The sequence below is a fragment of the Peromyscus eremicus genome, chromosome 8a (assembly GCF_949786415.1).
Source record: "Peromyscus eremicus chromosome 8a, PerEre_H2_v1, whole genome shotgun sequence".
In the NCBI taxonomy this organism is placed as follows: Eukaryota; Metazoa; Chordata; class Mammalia; order Rodentia; family Cricetidae; genus Peromyscus; species Peromyscus eremicus.
In genome coordinates, this window is record NC_081423.1 from 60,643,538 (window position 1) to 60,657,424 (window position 13,887).

Below are 13,887 nucleotides of genomic sequence, written 5' to 3' on the forward strand. Positions count from 1 at the left end.
GAAGAGGGAGTAGGGAACTGAGGGAAAGGAAATCTCTCCTGCTGTAAACTGAACAGTAGAAGCAAAGCAAAAGCAGTTTGTATTTTAACCACTTTGATTTCTTCCACACTTAGGCTGAAACCCTGAAGAGAAAACTGGGGTCGCCTTTTGGTTCCACCACACAATTTGACAGAGGCACATTCAACTACTTGGGAGGCTGAAGCAAGAGGAAAGTTCAAGGTCAGCCTGGGAAACTCAGCGAGACCCTGTGCTACAATTAAGAGACCTTTTAATTCTAGTACTTGGACAACAGGGGCAAGCAGATCTCCTCGTTAAAATTTTAAAGAGGCCGAGTGTGGTCGCACATACCTTTAACTGACCAGAGGTAGAGGCAGCTGAGTTCCAGGCCAGTCTGGTCCATAGGGTGAGACCTTCTGAAAACGACAAAGACAGCTGGTAGGATGGCTCAGAAGGTAAAAGTGCTTGCCAAACATGACAGACTTGGCAAATCTGACCTTGGCACCGCCTGCCCCCCCCCCCCCCATACAGGAAGTATGATGTCAATGCTTAAAAACAAGTTAAAAGAGGGCTGGGGATGAAGCTGAATGGTAGAACACTTGATTATTGTGTTAAAGACCTTAGGGTCAATCCCTAGCACCATTACCATTTAAATCTCCCATACTGATTGGGGGGGGGGGGTGCTGGCAGCTCATAACCTAGCACTGTGCCTGTAGATCAGAACTGAAATATCTTTATGGGAAGAAAAATCACTAAAAAACTGAACTGGAAAGATGGGTCAGTGGTTAACAGCACTTGCTCTGCCTGACATGGTGGCGCACGCCTTCAATCCCAGCACCTGGGAGGCAGAGGCAGGTGGCTCTCTTTGAGTTCAAGGCCAGCCAAGGTAGCTTAGAGAAAAGCACTTTCTGCTCTTTCAGAGAATCCAGGTTCAATTCCCAGTGCTCACATGGTGGCTCACCAAGTCTCTAATTCCTGTTCCAGGGATCTGATTCCTCTTTTGACCTCTTCAGGCACCAGGGACACACACACACAGTGCACAAACATACACGCAGGCCAAGTATCCATACACATAAAAGGACATAAATCTTAAAATTAAAAAAGAGCGGACACTCTGTGTACTAAAATTACTTTTATTACAGTTGATCTTTTAAACATTTCCTTTGCTATGATACAAAGGATACTTACAAACAAAATATTACATATGACCTGTTTTCGTTCTTAAGATTCTGACACCTTGGTAACAGCTTTAAATGCACAATCTATACAATTAATACAGGTTATATACGAACTATAAGGTATGTTGAACCAGAAGAATACTGACGAGATACTGTACAATAAGCCTTACCAGTTAGTGCTGTGGACCATTTCTATGAAAAGGAAAATGCACACCTGCAGTCACCTTTCCCAGCTGGTGCTGACAGTGAGGGAGAGGGGCTTCTTCCTCATGCAACCCTTGGTAAGCCTCCACTGTGGGCATCTGTTTAGTCTACAATTTGAAAGGACTGGGTTTACTCAAAATTATCCACCCTTAAAAGTGTTAGGATACTGTGTGTTCAATATGATAATCTCTTGCCCTTCCCCAAATCTCTCAGTTTTCAACGACCGTAAGTCCTTTGTCCACTATGAAACCCTACAGGCTCAAGGGCTTTAGGAAAGATGAAGGCTGCCAAAGAGGAGGCAAGAAACCAAGCCAAAATCTAGGTCTTGCAAAATCACCACTTTCCCCTTCACCAAAGGGAACTAGAAATGTACAAATTCATTGACGAACCTCAATGATAACACATCAGTTAGCTGATAACCCTCACTTATCAGGACCTGACTTGTGGGAATAACTGAAATAGACTGTGGGTACCATACACCACGTTTTGTACAGAACATCTTACTTAGTGAAAATATTCCCTTTAGCCATCGAAGCTGGTCCTTGGCCGACAGGTGTGCATTTCTCTCTCAGTGGTCTACTCAGAAATGATAAGGTTACAGCTTTTTTTTCTTTCTTTTTTTTTTTTTTAATTTTAAATAAAAAAGCAATTGACTGAAGCATTGTCTTTTTTTTTTTTTTTTTTTTTTTTTTTTTAGGTAAATAGCAAAAATAAAAATAAAAACCAACCCTGGCATTTGCACAAATAAGCAAATGGAATGCCATGGCCTTTAAGAGGTTAGTAGTAGAAAGACTAAAGTGAAGAAAATCCAGAGAAAAATCATGTATTAATTTCCTTCTTTTTTAAAAATTTCTACATGTGCAAAAAAAAAAAAAAAACAAAAAAAAAACCCCACAAACAAACAAAAAAAATACCCCATGCTGTTTGAGGAAAACGAAAAGAAATGAATACATAAAACTAAAAATATAAATAACGTTTGGATGATTCGGTAAAAGCAGAAACCAACCTGGGTTATAGAAGGGTTATACATTCAAGATGCTTTTAAACCCAGTGGGATAACTTATGTTAAAACTGTGTTAATAGTTAATTTTAAAAATCTCAAGTTTGTTCTTAAATCTTCACAATACAAGCAAAGCTGTTTAAAATATACACTATACATATTTCTCATAGTCTCTCCAACCTCTTAGTGCGCATTAGGCTTTTTCATATACTAAAAGGAGGGGTTCTCAAAGCTAACTTGCTCATTATAACCTGTATTATTTAAATGTTTTATATGGGTTAAAAACCTTTTCAGACTTACATAAATAGGATTTAGCAACACAAGTGTTAATTTAAAAACTCTAAAGCATTTACAAATAGGTTGGAACAGCCTAGGGAAGTTATGTGCACTGTACTTTAAAATGTTATTTACATCAGACCATTGTTTTTGTAAAAATTTCCCTAAAAAAATAAAAAAAAAAAAGAGAATTAACCTATTCTAAACTAGCAGAGAAGGATCACAAAAAGTAAAATAAGAACAAAATTATTTCCTAATGAAAACCCCACACATCCCCCTTCACTTGGATTTTACTCTATAAAACCACCGTGACTCCTAATAGGCTCTTCTATCAAGTGTCAAGATTATGTGGTAAAACAGTTAGTTAGGTAAATTACTGGCCAAGTGGACTTGAAAAAAAATGTTTTTCCACCTTGTCTCTGGCTTGGGTTACATGTGTATTTAAATCGAGGGGCAATCTAAACAGGCACAATTCCCATTTAATGTGGACAAAAAGACAAAATAAAATTGTTAGGAAGAAAGGGTGATGATTTGAGAGTGACGTGCAAGGACAACAGCACATGTGGAATGAATGGGCAGCAAAAGACAAGAGCATGGCTGTACCCTAGGGCAGCCAACGCCTTGATAAACTGATAGCTGTTTATGACCCGAGAAAGGGCAAGGGCTCCAGTACCTTCCCTGTTATTGGAGATGGAGACCAACCAAACTGCAAACTCAGGCAGCTGCATCTTTCAAAGTGACAGAATTCGCTTGATGACCGACCATGTGCAATTTATATTAACAATAATGTTCATGCTGAGGCAATGTATTTGAGGGCTAAGAAAAAGCAAAATGTGCCACTGAGAGAAACCTGTTTCCATATAACTGGTCTTCATGCTTTCAAGTGGCTCTAATATACCTTGGACACTAAGCCAAGCCATGCAAAAGCAAAGAGTACATACTTTTCATTAACATTGGTATCTCATTTCTAAACCACTGACTTCAAAGTTGCCATAGAAACATATAACACAATACTGAAAGCATACAATTGAGGGTTCATGGATTTTTAAGAAATGCATTTCCCTCATCTATGTTCAACAGTCTTTAATATCTTAGCTACAAGGCATATCAGAGGAAGGGAGGTTAAGTGGGGTAATGTCAAGGAACGTACAGAATTCTGCAAGTAGGAAAGATGTTCCAGAAATGGGATCAATGTGCCAGCAATAAGCATAGTTCATTTCATTTTAAAATTCAGTTAAAAGAGCCCATAAACAGTCCCAAACCATAGTTTTATCACCTGCATAATTTACATAAACATCAACACACTTGCACTTTATAGACAAAACACTCTGTAAACATGGCCACTGGGGGAGGGAGACTCCCTACACCTCACTCATGACTGACAACATGTAATCATCATATTAAATAAAATTACTTAGTTTCAAATGATTTCAAACCTGACCAATGATTAAGCTCCATTTCTCCCTGTTTAACAACATTTAACCATTAATTCTAAAAATGTCACCTAGGATGGTTTCAGGATTAAGTGCTAGAACCACAACTAGCAACGACGGCAACCTCTCTAGCTGGCACAGACCTATAAACTTTAGTACAAAACCAAAAAAATACAGAAACTAGGTCAATTTGTTAGCTACATATTTACAGATAATTACATGATTTTTCACTCATAATTGTTAAAACTACAAGTGAAAGGAAACTGTGCAGGTTGAACTACCCGTACTTGGGGGGGGGGGATTCTTGAGCATCAAGATACCCTTTTTCATTCATTGAGAAGTCCTACCTTCTCTTCTCTCCACATTTCCAACTACCTACAGATGTAAAGACTATATATCCAGTGGGCATCGGCTGGAGAGGATTAACCTTTTCCTCTATTAAAGAACCCCTTGTATATTTAAAAGCAAAGCAAAACCCTCTCTCTCTCTCTCTCTCTCTCTCTCACACACACACACACACACACACACACACACACACAGTTCGGATTGCTGCAAACAGTGAACAGATATGGTGACATAGTACATGGCTCCCCAGTCTGTGTTCCCTGTGTCTATTTCTTAAGATACTTATTTTTGCATGGATGGGCAGTGCAAGTTTCAGAAGCCTGCAACAGCAGATATGGTGCCTATTTCTTATACTTATGATCTGAAGGCCAGCACTTATTTGAATAAAATTTTGGAAATCTGAATATAATCAAAGAGGAAAAAACAAGTCAATACAACTTTAAAAGTGGGCTATCAGAATTCAGCAGAAAATATAAATGCACAAAAGGAAGAGTTCTCAACTTCACTTTCTTTTTCTACAGTGTTTAATAAAAATTTCTTTACAAATTAGTAATTATTTCCAACGTAGATGTACTGTAGTGATTTCATAAAAGTGCAGACAACATAACCAGACACAGCAAAACAGACTTCAATCAGTAGTCCTTGCATACAAGAGGCACGTATGCTGAGTGTAGAGCACACTCTTCATCCTTTAAGGAATCCGAGGGTGGGAATTTCCAGTTCTTAACTAAGGGTGAGCGCCTTTTAAAAGGCAATGCTAAACCAGGGAAGGGAGACTTCTGTTATAGGGGAACAAAACAACAACAATGTGTTTATCTTCAATATTGATCTGTAGTTTGATAAGCAGCTCAATGATGACAGCCCAACTTTTGACTTTGCTCTTTAGAGAAGGCTCTACGTAAGAAGTGAGAGATTTTCATCATTATAGAAGATTCACACTTAGTACAGCTTCAATATATTATTTTTCTAACTTTAATACACATTAGGACACTTCACATTCTAAACATGAGTCAAATGCAGAACTATAAACCTCCAAAAGAAAGGGGTGCTGTAGCTGAGCATGAACCCCACTACCTGGGAGCCTGGGACAGGAGTGCTAGGAATCTGAGGTCTGCCTCTGGTAAACATCAATTACCAGACCAGAAAGGGTTACACAGCAAGACCCTGTCTCAAAAGAAAAGAAACTCAGAAAGGGTGTGTGTTGGACCAAATCTCTGCTTGAACAGCAGTGGCTCAGAAGGGGTGGAAGGTTCATAAGGAGGAACTTACTATTAGCAAGTAAGAAGAGTACTTAAAAGGAGACAACCCTTCCAACCAGTTCACGCCTTCTCTCCCAGTGACCACCTCCTGTAACTGACAGTTTAGGAGAACCTTAGATATGTTTTAGTAGTGATTTCTTTCTTGGCAGTTTTGATCCTCAGTAAAATACAGAACTACTGCTATTAAGAGGAAAAGGGAATGAGGGGGTGAGGGGGTCCCGGATTCAACCCTAAGAAGCGACCCGTGGACTTTTCACCTTTGCAGAATCAGCCCTGGGGTGTCCGTCCTTTGCACAGCTGTTCACTTTTCTCCTGCTTGCATCTTTCTCGCATTGTAAAACCACCTCAAAGAAACACCAACCGGCTCCTTCCCTATCATTTTACTACACTGTAACTCATGGCTTCATTTTACTTAACCTTCTCCTCACTAACAGAAGTGCTAAGGGCCTGAAAAAGACAGACTGTATCTACTAATCATCTCATAAATATCAGCCCAGAATACTCTTTAAAAAACAGACACATCCTTGCCTTATCAGAGGATAAAAAAGAAAACAAGAACAAAACTCAAAACTGAACCCTGGCAGACATATATAGAATGAGTTCTAACCATCTATCTATACACATATAGACACACACACACACACACACACACACACACACACACACACACAAATATACACAAATGAAAATAGCTATACCAAAAATGTGCATACGTAAGTTTTAAAAAGCCAGTAGATCATGGTATAATACAATTTATTTCCACTTGTAAATGGCACAAATGGAGAAATGCAAAGGTGTTCAAGTACAATGAAATCATTTTTATAGGTGAAAATAAATCATATTATTCCAGTGTCCAAAACAATGTATTCTATATATGTTTAAAATGCTAGACATTTACAGAAGCACAAACTTACTAAATTCTGCCTTAAGATCTGGGGAAAAAAAAAAAAGGGATGTACACAAAAACTTGTTAGTAGCAGGGTGGAATCTGCAGGCCAGTTTCTTTAGTGTTCTGAATGTTGTTTACTTGATATCCAGGCAGTCAAAAAATCATAATGACGATGTACAAAGTTCCACTTATTAGCAAGGCCTTGACTTGAGACTAAGTGTGTTACACCTGTGGATGTGACCTTATAATCAGGACTATTCATCTCTAGTTATGGAAATGTGCAGAATAGGAACTCTAAAATATAAACACACTTTCAGATGTCACAATTTAGGGTTAGAGCTAAGTTTAAAAGAAAAGTTATGTGCAAAGGGCAGTGAATTTAATGAGGAATAAAATATCTCAAGATATGAGGCTTTGTATTTTTAAAATGCTGACCCAAGAAAGGTAGAACAAGAAAGATTTCCCTGTTAGGTTCTGGATACTAGACATATATCCATAACTTCTGGCGCACTACCCATTTCTCCACACTTTCACTTTCTTCAACACACATATAATAAGTGAATTAACTGGGGAGCAGGGAGTGCTAATTTGGTCAAATGTTTACATTTCTACTCCCCCCCCCCCCAGAAGTACTTGCCTTATCTTCAGGGCATTTCAAACCCTTTCAAATTTTCCTGCTACCAGTTTTTACTGTGATGATTTTTGCCATGTACATGATTCCTCAGAAGTTAGCACTTACAAATACACAAACGGATTAATTCTAATCATTTTGCAAACCACATGTATTTTAACTAAATTGATCGTATAATCATGACCTACATGGGAAAACTGGGTGCCACACAATTAGATGAGGCAGAAATTCCTACTGGACATGACACATAGTATTCAATCACACTAGTATGAGTGCACTACGATCAAAATGGACTCAGTAACTCAATCTGACCAAGTGAAGCTCATAGCTGGACTATAAAGTGTTATCTCTGCTAGTAGTTTGGAGTCTGAAGGAAAATTTTAATTCACATCTGACTTGCTTTCCCATTCTAACCCTCTAGGAGCAGATAGGGGCCAGATGTATGAAAAATGGTTTTTAATTGTTTTATAAGATCATCTTATAAAAGATGGTCTTTTATAGTTTTGAACATCCTACTAAATCTAAAGCTTTCCCTTATTTCCTCCAAATATATAGAGCTCTCACTTTGTTTGAAGCTCTGAATAGTGTTTTGAATGCAAAAGACAGAAAACTAAGAGTCCTTCTCATTAGCTACTTGTTCATCTAAAAACCGACCTAGAACATGCTTAAACCTTGCCTAGAAGTGTGTGTAAACTTTACTGTCAACCTTCTATTGGTTTTCCAAGGATCTACATTATAGCATCTTTCTTTCTGCCCTTTGTGAGACAGATGAAGGCAGCCTTGAACCCCAGACTCCCACTTCCTAAGTGCTGGAATTATAAGCATGTGCTACTACACCCTGATCTAATTTTTCTTTTAACTAGTGTCAGAAACCCTCAAACCAAAGTCAGAAATTCCTTAAGGGGGTAAGTCATGGAGACTGGAATGACATACCTGGACAAGACATAAAATGTTAAGAAAAGAAAGAACGTCAATAGTAGCAGATGAGAATTTGGTTGCTAGTTTGTTCTAAGTATGATTAAGTGTGTTCTTACCTCTAATTCCATGAAAAGTAGGACCCAGAGTTAGCAACAAGAGCTCTTCAAGACAACTGAAAGGGGAGCAGGGCAATAACTTGTAAGAAACTCTGGTCTGTCACTAAAAATGGCACTGCCCCTTGTCTACCTCCAACTCATGCTCTCCACAAGCAACCAGAGGACACAAACGAGCACTGACGTAGACCACTGGATTGATCCTTCATTGAAAAAAAAGACAGAACACACTCCCCAGTTAGTGGTCCTTGACCACTATGGAACTTACTTTTAATTTTTGTTGTTGTTTTCTTTTACTCACCAAACTACTAGTTTCTTCTCAGTAGTATTTCAGCACTAAGCTAGAGACTTCTGAAAGGGAATTTGCTATTGTGTGATATTAACATGGACCAAGATGGTCCCTAATGAACTAAAAGTTTGTAAGGTACTGCAATAACGAAACAGCGATTAAACACAGAGGACCTGCAGATGAAGCAGCATCCACAGTGTGAGGATTAGTCAGCAGCTGGTAGTCATTGGCTCAGTGACTCCTGGTGGCAACTAAATAAATAATTGACTATTGCTACTTGTAAACAGGAAATCCCATACGCCAAAAAGGGGGTAATAAAATTATGTCTGTGTAGTGTGATGAATATTCGAATAGATGGCAGTTCACAAATATGGCATCATTCAAATACCTCTGGCATCTGCTCTGTGTTGGCTAAGTGTCTTTGTTTTGTACAAACAAAGCAAAAGTACTGTCTGGGGTCTTAGAGTTTGGGTAGCATGAGATCTCACTGTACAAGAGACAAAATGTCAGAATAGAGAGGCTTTATCTCCTCACTCCATGCTGAACATATCTATCACAGGAACTTTCAGGGTCCCCTGACCTTCTGGTTTTTCTCTCTGATAGTTCACAGGCTTGTTAGTGCAATCCCCACACAGCTTTTATCTCCTTAAGCAACTCCATCTTATATGATACAGCCTACAAAACCAGCGACAAACTTCTGAAGCACTTAGCAAAGAACTACATGATTTTTTACCACCTGAAAAGGTGAACACAATCTTTTAATGTTCATAGTTTTCTGCTTTTTAGTCCAAATGAGGTTGGGAAGTCAGACCCATTTTATAAAGAAAGGAAACACACTGGTAAGGAGTGGAGGTGTGTTTCAACACAGATGCTACCTGCCCTCAGTGGCTCACAGAATGTGGAATAGGGAAGAAGGCTTTAGATCTTCCAATAAACTTCTTAGGCTATGGACATCCTAAAGTGATGATTCAGGCCAGTTTGCTTCATTTTATTTTGACATTGTTCAGATAAAACCCCTTCTATTAAGCCAATTTCTTTTTGCCACACACATGAAATATTTATCTATTCCCACTTTTAAAATTTTCCAAAAGTTAAAAACAAAGAAACAAATGCCAACCACAAAAACCCGGCAGCCAAATACTATGACAACCCAATTAGTAAACACAAAACATAACGCTTTACAAAAACGAATAAAATATACCATATGCACTCAGCTTCCACACGGTAGTACCCAAGTGAGGAGGCTGCGGTGATGATTTCTGTAGGCAGTTTCTTTTGGCAGACAGCTCCAGCGGAATTGCCACTTTCAATTACTATGTGTAAGACATGTGTGACCCATTGGATATTTGTGAAGTGACACTCGTGCTTCTGCTCATGCCCTGTTCTGTCCGTCCCCCAGAAGCTGTCCGCCTCAGAGCCTGGGGGCTATTGCGGACTCCCATACTGCTACCTCGAGGGACCCCTTGCATTGGCCCTGAGGGATGACCCCAAGGCTGGGGTCCACCTTGCATTGGATGGCCCCAAGCTTGTGGTGTGCCACCCATGGGATGACCCCAGTGAGGTCCGGGACCCCCAGTAGGATTGTGAGACCAACTAGAAGCTCCTGGGTAGCTGTGGCTGAATGCCTCAGGGGAGAGATTAGAAAGGACCATGTTACTGAAACCTAGTCTCATGCTTTCAGAGTCAAAAGCTTCAATTTCTCTGGCTTGACGTTCAAGCAGGCTACGTATTCGTTCTGTGCGTTCATTCTGCAAAGCCAACATCTCTTCTTCAATCTGTCAGGGTAGGAAAAGGGAGTAAAAATATCAATTTATGTTTCAGATCTATAAGCTAAAGCAGCAATAACTACTCAAAACAATCAACAGCTTTTTTATCAATTATACTGAAAATTGTTTTAAAAGATACACTGGGATTACAGGTGTGTGCCACCACTGCCAAAACTACTTTTTTTTTTATAGTGAAAGTGTTTACAGTTTTTGAAAAACATTCTATTCTTAAGTACAAATAGGATTTGAGACAGGGTCTCACTGTGTAGTCTTAGATGGCCTTGAACTCACAACCTACCTGACCCTCCCTCTGGAGTACCCAGCCAGATTGTACTTTTTGACCTCATGTTAATTATAGTTTACAAAATAACCATTTCGTTGTGATATCTAATAAATTGATAACCAATTTTTAGTGTGTATCTAAATTTCTCTTATTATCTCAAAAGTCTTGTTGATAATTTTTTTATTTGGATTGAGGCCCAAACAAAAACCATTCATTTTGTTATTTGTCTTTTAATTTTTTTTTTTAAAGTCTATAGCAGCCTGTCCATTCCCCTCACCTGTCACTTGTAAACTGGCTCACTTGTCCTATAAAAATGTCTAAATTCTGGATTTGACCAATTATCTCTCTCTTTTTTCTTTTTTTGGTTTTTTGAGACAGGGTTTCTCTGTGTAGCTTTGGAGCCTATCCTGGAACTCACTCTGTAGACTAGACCAGGCTGGCCTCGAACTCACAGAGATCTGCTTGCCTCTGCCTCTTGTGTGCTGGGATTAAAGGTGTGCGCCACCACCGCCCAGCTCACCAATTATATCTTGATGCCATCGTTTAGTATTTTCTCCTGTGCTCTACTTGGTATTTGCTATAAACTGGTAGATTCAGAGGGATGTTTATATTTGGGTTAAATAAGGATTGACTGATTAATTGGTAATTTATTGATATAAACTGGCCAAAACTCATTATCTTCTTGCATCAGTCAGAACTCTCTGTGCCCGCGAACAGTATATCCATGTCTTAAATCAAACTGCACAAGAACTGGATTCAGCATGATATGGTTACCATGCTGAATCATAGTATGGTGTACCATCTTATCAGCTTTATTCAAAGAAAACAAAACAAAATTGGGTTGGGGATGGATGAAGTCAGTACTGTTGATTGAACCCCAAATTTCCCGCATGCTAGAAAAAAATTACCACCTAGATACTACATTTTACATCACATAAAATGTGTGTCTGTTCAAATAGTCCATTGCTTTCAAGCTATGCTGAACTTTGCATCCTCCTGCCTCAGCCTGCCAAGTGCTAGAATTACAGATATGTGCCACCCTGCATGGCTTGATCCTTCTTTTGATTAAACAAAAACATTTTAAATTATTTTTATTTATGTATATATGTATTTTTGTCTGCACCATGTGTGTGCCTGATACTCATGGACAAAAGAAATGGGTGTCCGATCCTCTGAAACTGGAGTTACAGGTAGATATGAGCTATTATAAGGGTGCTGGGAATCAAACCAATGCTCTTAACCACTAAGCCATGCTCCAGCCCCATCTTTTAGTAATAATATTAATCAGTAGATTCTGATTGTCAACTCATCCATGCAACAGAAAGTTTTCTTTCTGCTTTTTAAATTGACTGGGCTTGGCGATGTACACCTGTTATCCCAGCACCCAGGAGGCTATTCATCTGGAGGTAAGAGTTGAAATAAGACTTCATAAATTTTGAAGAACTAGGGTTGGAAGTATTGCTCATAGAGCATGTGTTTAGTATGTGCAATGTTCTGCATCAAAAAGAGAAGGCAAAGGAGTAGAAGAGAGGGGAGAGAAGGAAGGAGAAGGATAGCAGAGGAGGTGGATGACAGTTGAGGTGGGTCCTGGGGATCGCACACAGCTTGTCAGGCTTGGCAGCAAATGCCTCTACCTGTTCAGCCATCTCACCCACCCTACTTTTATTTATTTATTTAACTCCCCCTCCCCACCCCAAGACAGGGTTTCTCTGTGCAGCTCTGGCTGTCCTGGAACTCACTCTGTAGACCAGGCTAAGAGACAGACAGTGATCTGCCTGCCTCTGCCTCCCAAGTGTACCGCTGCTACCACAACCTGGCTTCTGCTTTTATTTGTTTAATAGAGTCTTGCTGAGTTGCCCATTATGGCTTTGAACTTGCAATTATCCTGCCTTGGCCTCCCCAGTAGTTGAGATTGTAAGCCTGTGCCACCAGGCTTGATTGAAGTAAATAAACAAATAAATATTAATTTATTGATTAACAGTAATTACAAGCATACATACATACATGCATACATACATACAAACACACACACAAAGTAAGGTATTCTATTTTTATTACAAGAACTACATGAACAGAAAACTTTACAAGCCAATGGTTCAAAACAATGGCAATTTTAAGACGATCAATAGGCAAGTACTAACTAACAATGCACAATGGACTGATACTACATCAGCTATTGTGAATTTACTACTCAAGAACTTTGGAACGTATCATTGAATTCCGTATATAAATGACTACCATTTCTCATAATGAATGCCTTCCCTTTTTAAACTCAAAAATCTTTTGCTAATATCCTTTTACTAAATCAATCTCTCTCAGACATACATACATATACCTTAGTACTTTGAATGACAAATTAATTTCAAGATTCTAGGTCTATTTTCTAATATATCTGACAATAAGTCAGAAAAAGTAAAGACATGCTAACATGGTGCTGCATGCTTATAATCCCAACGCTAAGGTGGAAACAACTCTGAGGAGAGTTCAAGGCCAACTTAAACTATAAGACCTGTCTCTATCCCCCTCCACCCCCACTGGCCAAAGCTCCAAACAGTAATGATGAATCTAGATGTATAAGATGTATAATTTTGCAGCTTGTGGAACTGGTTTTAACTTCTGTTCCTCAGTAATCTCCCACCATCTGCACAGTTTCAGACAAAGACTTAAGAGTGAAGTTTATATGTATATTCTTGGTTCTCTCTCTCTCTCAGGCAATCACTGCAATTCTTGTTCCTCATTATGTCAGTCTTCCTGCAGTCTCCTCAGGTAGAGCTAGCAGACAAAGACGTAAGGGAAATGGAGAAAGCATTGCTCCTCTCACAATTCTATGATCTTCGCATTGCTTCATATTCTTTTTGTTTGTACTGAGACAAGCCCTCACGTAGCCCAGGTTGGCCTCAAACCTGCTATGTAGGCAAGGATGATCTTGAACTCTTGTCCTCCTGCATCCACACCCACATCCCAAGGGTAGATTATAGGTATGTGCCACCATGCACAGTTCATTTTTTGTGTGTTATTGTTTTTGAACCTCAGGCCCTGATAAAGTATTTGCACAGTGGGTATAGCCACTACTTCCTTTCTTCAGTTTCTCACTGGGCTCAGTGGTGCATGACTCATTTTTTCTTGGGCCACAGGTCCATGGGCCTGTACTTGTCCCTGTAGAATTTTCTGTGGTTTTCTTTCTGGTTAATGACGGTGAGGACACGAATGAAGGATTTGTGGACAACTCCGAACTTGGAAAGCTTAGCACAGAGACACATGTAAACTTCAGAATTTGAGACAGCTCCACCTTCAGATCTCTGAGTT

At 39.3% G+C, this 13,887-nt stretch overlaps 1 protein-coding gene across 1 annotated transcript in view; it reads right to left on the reverse strand.

The window, feature by feature from the left end:
- Nucleotides 1-6,428: 6,428 nt before the first annotated feature.
- The window catches only part of Taok1 (TAO kinase 1), a 92,273-nt gene continuing 84,814 nt past the window's right edge, over nt 6,429-13,887 (reverse strand). Inside the window, exon 20 of the mRNA XM_059271261.1 lies at nt 6,429-10,307. Coding sequence (XP_059127244.1) covers nt 9,846-10,307 — 462 coding nt within the window. The 3' untranslated portion in view covers nt 6,429-9,845. The remainder of the gene's footprint in view (nt 10,308-13,887) is intronic.